Source organism: Neomonachus schauinslandi, chromosome 5, assembly GCF_002201575.2.
Source record: "Neomonachus schauinslandi chromosome 5, ASM220157v2, whole genome shotgun sequence".
Lineage (NCBI taxonomy): Eukaryota > Metazoa > Chordata > Mammalia > Carnivora > Phocidae > Neomonachus > Neomonachus schauinslandi.
The window spans coordinates 46,351,767-46,357,766 of NC_058407.1; the positions used below are offsets into that span (position 1 = coordinate 46,351,767).

General features: G+C 48.9%; 1 protein-coding gene across 1 annotated transcript in view; it reads right to left on the minus strand.

Annotated features, from left to right (window-relative positions):
- KCNMB4 (potassium calcium-activated channel subfamily M regulatory beta subunit 4) overlaps positions 1–1,881 on the minus strand; it is a 59,518-nt gene extending 57,637 nt beyond the window's left edge. Inside the window, exon 1 of the mRNA XM_021678593.1 lies at positions 1,519–1,881. Coding sequence (XP_021534268.1) covers positions 1,519–1,854 — 336 coding nt within the window. The 5' untranslated portion in view covers positions 1,855–1,881. The remainder of the gene's footprint in view (positions 1–1,518) is intronic.
- Between the last annotated feature and the right edge of the window lie 4,119 nt (positions 1,882–6,000).

A 6,000-nucleotide genomic window follows, 5' to 3' on the forward strand; every position in this document is an offset into this window, starting at 1 on the left:
TTTTAAAAAGGAATTCCTTTTTTAAAATTTCCCAAATTCGGGGTGCCTGGGTGGCTCAGTCCTTAAGCATCTGCCTTCAGCTCAGGTCATGATCCCAGGGTCCTGGGATGGAGCCCCGCATTGGGCTCCCAGCTCTGCGGGAAGCCTGCTTCTCCCTCTCCCACTCGCCCTGCTTGTGTTCCCTCTCTCGCTGTCTCTGTCAAAAAATAAATAAAATCTTAAAAAAAATATAAAAATAAAAAAATAAAATTTCCCAAATTCAAGAATTCCTAAACTATTTGCTTAGGAAACAAGACCAGGAGTTTTACTGCAGAGAAGTAGTAAGTTTGTTTTAAGTTCTCTTAAAATGCTAATATAGAAATGTTTTCTTTTGTATTAATACATCTTGTCACATTTAACAAAGTTTTCCTGTGTACACAAGATTCATTCCCTTTTGGATTGTTTTTCTGGTTGATCTTTGAGCAGAGCCCTCACAAAGAGGGAAAATGACAGTAACTTTAAAGAAGAAACACACCTTTACTCCATAGTTAAGCGACTAGACAGTAAGAACAGATCAACAGAAGATAAAAAACAAAGAAAAGCCTTCTTGCAGAAGCAGGTGTACTACAAAGCTCAATTAGTTCACAGACTGAGGACACTGCTTTTTATAAGTTTTTTTTCTCCGCTGGGAATAGTTTTCTGAGTCTCCCTCTCTCCGCTCTCCATCCCTCGAGTCCTAACCAGGTTTTTTCTTTTTTGCTTGAGAGAATGAAAAAAGTTGCCGGGGAAGGAATATTCGGTACATTTCACGAAGGGGTTTCTATTTTCAGTAAGTTTTACCGTTCTCCAGATGGCTCCCCAAGAGTCCCTAGACACAGAGTCACTAGGCTTCCTCGCGACCCTTTTGAGAATCTATTTCATGAAAACCAGGAACTCTCGGTACCCCCCAGAACAGACCTACCCAGAATTTCGCATGTGATTTCCACGTCGTTTGTGGGAATCACCCTCATCTTTGCATCCCAAGTTAAAAACGTCTGTTTAGAGTTCAAAGGCAAGGAACCCTCCAACATCTTCCAAGGGCCCTTAAAGACCCCCTCAACCTCCCTAAGCGAGTGCTTGACGCGGCCAGTGGGGGCTCAGACCTTGACCGTGCGTCCGAGTAGGTGGATCCCTGCTCCCCACTGGCTTTAACGAGAGGAAAAGTTAACTTTCGGCTCCTTGCAGGTCTCCAAAGTCCGTATTGCAGGCGCCGGACTGAGCTGGGCCAAGGTCTCAAAATGTGAGACCAGACAAGAGAGATGTGTAAAGAAAGCCTCAGGGCACCACAGGTCGCCTCACACAAACCCACCTCAAGGACCGGGCCCCGGGGCTCCCGGCGGTGCCCACTGCGGGTTTGAGTACAACCTCCAACGCCGGCCTCGTCTCCTCCTAGGAACGAGAGCATACCTCGAGCCCACCCGGCGCGGCGTCTGACACTGAGGCTCCCCCAAACCTCAAGACCTCGGCAGGAGCCAGGCATCGCTCGCGGGGCGTCCTTACCTTGGGGTTGGTCAGGAGCTGGTGCTCGTCGCTGTGCAGCAGCGCTCTGGAGTTGGACTCGGAGTTGTTCACGTAGACCTGGACGCAGGGGTACTGCGAGGTGCCCCTGCAGTCGGCGCCACAGGTGAAGGTGCACTCAAAGACCTCGCCGATCTGCTGCACCGACAGCACCGTGCAGTTGGCCGCCGTGGCTTGCAGATCCTGCAGCGCGGGACTGAGCCAGCAGAAGCCGAAGATAAAGAGCGACACGACGCCGGAGATGATGAGAAACAAGCCGAGCCGGATGCTCTTGTCCTCGGCTTCCGTGTACTCGTAAGCCACCCGGAGCTTCGCCATCGCCCCCCACTCCGGGCGGCTGGCGCGCTCCCCCCGCCCCCTCCCGCCCCCGGCGCCGAGCCTGACTGCCTCGGGCGGGAGGAGCCGCCGCCGCCGCCGCGCGACAGCAGGGGAGTGGGCGGCGAGGGGGAGCGCGCGAGAACAAAGGGGCCGAGGCCGGCGACGCCCCCGGCGGCGGCAGCGCCCCCCGCCCCACCCCCACCCCCCGCCAGCCCCGCCGCCAGTCGGGCCCCGGAGGCTCGCGGTGCGACCGCTGCTTCAGAACCTCCTGCACCCTCGGGCGCGAGGAGCGCACGGGCGGCTCCTGCCTCCAGCGCCCCCTGCCAGCCTCCGCCCCCGCGCTCTGCCCGCCTCCCCCACCCCGCCTCCTCTCGCCTGGTGTCTCCCCGTCTCCATCGCCCGCCAGCCGCTCCTCCGTGGGCTCTCCGGGCAGCTGCCCAGAGGGCAGGCGCGGCTGGGCTGGGCCGAGCCCGGGGGCTCCCCCGTGCGGGAGGCGGCTCCACCCGGCCCCACCCGCCGCCAACCGGGGCCTTCCCGCCCCGCCCGCCCCAGGGACGTCTCCCGTGGGCGAGGGGCGGGCGAGCACCAGGGAGAGCGGCGACTGGCGCTTGAGATCCTCCTTAAATCCCCCTTGGAGAAACGTCTGAGATAAAAGCTTAGGATCGGTAGAGCTTAACCCGAGTGAAAGTTAAAACAAAAACAGAAAACAGGCAGAGGGCGTAGTGCAAGTGGAGCGGCGGGAATCTTGAACTCCAAACCGGGATTGGTCAGCCAGCCGGGAGAGCGAGCCAGCGGCGGCCAGGCAGCGGGCGCTCGGGGGAAACGGGCCGCCGGGCCAGGCGGGTGGGGAGGAAGTTCCCGGGCGAGCGGCGTGCGCTGGGAGCGCCCGGGGGAGACCCCGCCACGCGTTCTCAGGCCTGGGCGGGCGCGCGGACCGGCACGCGGCGGGGCGGGAGGCGTGACCCACCGCGCGGCCCCCTTCCCCCCGCCGCCCTTCCACGCCCAGCGAGCGAGGTAACGGTCCGGCCGCGGGGTCCTAGCCCTCCCAACCGCCTCGGCGCGGGCCCGCGCTCCCCGGCCCCCGGCCCGTCCCGAGGGCGCCAGGAGAGGAGTGAAACAGGCTGATTCAGGCGGAGTTTGCTGTGGAGACATCGCGCGTGGGGCAGGAGCCTGCGACTGGCGAGACCAAGGAAACTCGCTGCCTGGGTGCTGGCTGGACCTATCGGAAACTTAGGTCTCCCGCAGTCGGGTGGACCCTAACTCGATTTGCCCCAAGGCTGGGACCGAATGAATAGGGACCGAAGGAAACAGGTGGAGAGGTTTGCAGCCCTGGAAAGAGACACCACTTTCCTGATCAGGATGGTCCCCCTGGCTCCCGGACTCCCGAGAACAGAATCATTTCTGTTCTCTTTCCTTCCTTAGGAACCTTGCCACCCTTGGCCCACCCCGGAATTTGTAGATGAGCTCTCCAGGAGCGCTGTGCAAGGCGACAGCGGCGTGCAGACCCGCTTTGGGACAGGTACCGTTTCTAGAGCTGCGTCCTGCTCTCTTAATTCTTCCAGTTGCTTCCTCCACCCCCGCCGCCTCTGTGCATACACCTTCAGCCTCTGTTCTTTTCATGACCTTTTTTTTTTTAAGTTAAGATTATCTTTTTCCAAGCCACAGTTCTAATATCAAAGTTGAGAACTATTTCGACCTACATTTTGAAGAATCAGAATGTTCACTTCTTTGCAAAATATGTAAACATATCTTTTTCTTGACTTGCAAGTCCCAAATGGATATACTCATTTAAGAGTATTTATGAATATGTAAACACAATGTCATGGAATTCGTGACTTCTCTTTATTGGATTTCAAATGTTACTTAACTGGTACTGAGTATCCTTCAACTGCAGTTCTGATATTTTACTTTGAAGTACTCCATTCCTTTATGTGGTAGGTAACAGTATTTCCAAGCACGCGGCAAAGCAAGTTTAATTACAGGAAGACCCTAAGTGTTTTTCTGAAAAAATTAAGATACAGGGTTTGGAAAACTTCCAAATCAGGGAGACACTTTGTACTTTAATACTTCTCAAGCTTTGAGAGAGTAGATTTCCTTCTTTCTTTACCTAAGAATTATTATTTTTCCCCTTTCTGTTGGCATAAAGACAATTGTTAGTGATTACATTACCTAAAAGGGAAATGAGTTTAATAGTTGAAACAGCTTAACCTGAGATCACAGGTCTTCAGCCTGAATCTTTTTCCTACTGCAGGTTATAATCATCTTCCTTTTCAAGAAGGCTCAAGCCAGTCTAAGATCTGAGGCAGTGGTGAGCAGATATCAAGACCCAATTATTCCTCCTTGGTGTGCTGAGCAACTTAATCTTGAGGCAAAACTAACTCCTATGTTAGTGCTCAAAAAACACAGGGTTGGGATGCCTAAAGATAATTTAATAAATATGATTAATGATTCCAGAGCTCCAAGAGTTCTGTGAACGAACCCTCTGCCTCAAAACTGAAGCAAGATGGTCTTCAAGTTTCAGAAAAGTCTCTTAATTTAACCTAAATTCTTAAGGGCTTTTAAATCCATTTTTCCCTGGAGTTCTGCATTTAGTCACTCTCCTTCCTTATAATTAAAATATTTGAAGAAACTGTTACCATCTAGCCTTCTGTTCTTTAAACATTTACTTTTCTCCCTTATTTCCTATTTTTAAATTAGCTTTGCTTCTCTTCTGAACCCTTTCATTATCTTCATGTCTTTTTTATTGAAAGTCAAACCTATCAAAAGACTTCCCACATTAAATAAATTTGTTTTATCCTTAATGGAACACTGTGTTTGTTATTAGTTTCATTTACTTGAGGTGGAGCTGCCATATCCCATTTCTAACATTTAGTAAGCCCCTCAGTTTCTGAAAACCAGTCACCATGGACTCTCTAAGTTAGGATAGTGGTAGGAACCTTTGGGAATCTCAAGATAACTAAGCTCTGAAGTCACTTAGCATCTTGTTTCCTGTGGTGGACAGAGGCAGTACAGAAATAAAAGCTAGTTCTTTCTTTGCATGTTTGCCACCAATTAGAATTAAGATTAAAAATGTGATACACAGAACCAGACCAACGTATTTGGTGTACATCATTATCAGCAATGTTTTCAGGAGAATCATTGCCAAGCCCTGATGTTCTTTTTAAAAGAAAAATAAAACCTATCTAAGCAAGAACATTAAAACCATTGTTATTTATAATTTGTTCTCATGATCAGTATTCTTCAAGAAGCCCTGTGACTGTTAAAGTTGCAATATACAATTTCATATGTATATATACTTCTATTAAAAGATATACTTTCTATACTTCTATTAAAACAGTAAGGGCTCTTAAACATCACCTAATTTAACATTAAGCAGGAAAGGAAGCTCTCAAAGACTGCATTTTGTTTGAAATAGTAAAGAATATTAAAAATATTTTTTATTAACATAGAATGTATTATTTGTTTCAAGGGTACAGGTCTGTGATTCATCAGTCTTACACAATTCACATAGCACATAAAAATATTTTTTTAAGTTCAGATTTGTTTGCATATAGCCTCTATGTTTGCAGTTGAGAAAGGGAAGCAAAAAGCACAATCACTTCATATTAGTAATTTCATAATATGGTAGGGGAAGTGTGGCTGGAGTTCCTAAATTCTTACCACCTATTATTGTTCATGTTAATGGAAGTGATCTTCTATGGGAGATAATATATACACATAAGTAGTAAAAGGGAAATCAGCTTTGGAATTAGAAAGCAAGAAGCTAAAAGGTTTTAGTCCCAACATTTAATACTAAATAATTTGACATAAATAATTGATGTTCTTAACATTGTTTCCTCCTCCTCATATGAAAGGGTTGGACTAGATTTTTTTTTTTAAAGATTTATTTTAGAGAGAGCCAGAGCATGGAGGGGCAAAGGGAGAGAGGGGCCTGATACAGGGCTTGATCTCATGACCCTGAGCTGAAACCCAAAGTTGGATGTTTAACCAACTGTGCCACCCAGGCGTCCCTGGACTAGAAGATTCTTGATTCTATGATATTTATTCCAAGTTGACTTGGTTCTTGCCCTGTTCTTCAGGAACTTAGCTACTACTATCTACCAGTAGTCAAGTCAAAAGGTTTTTTTAATAATTCCAAAATATGGA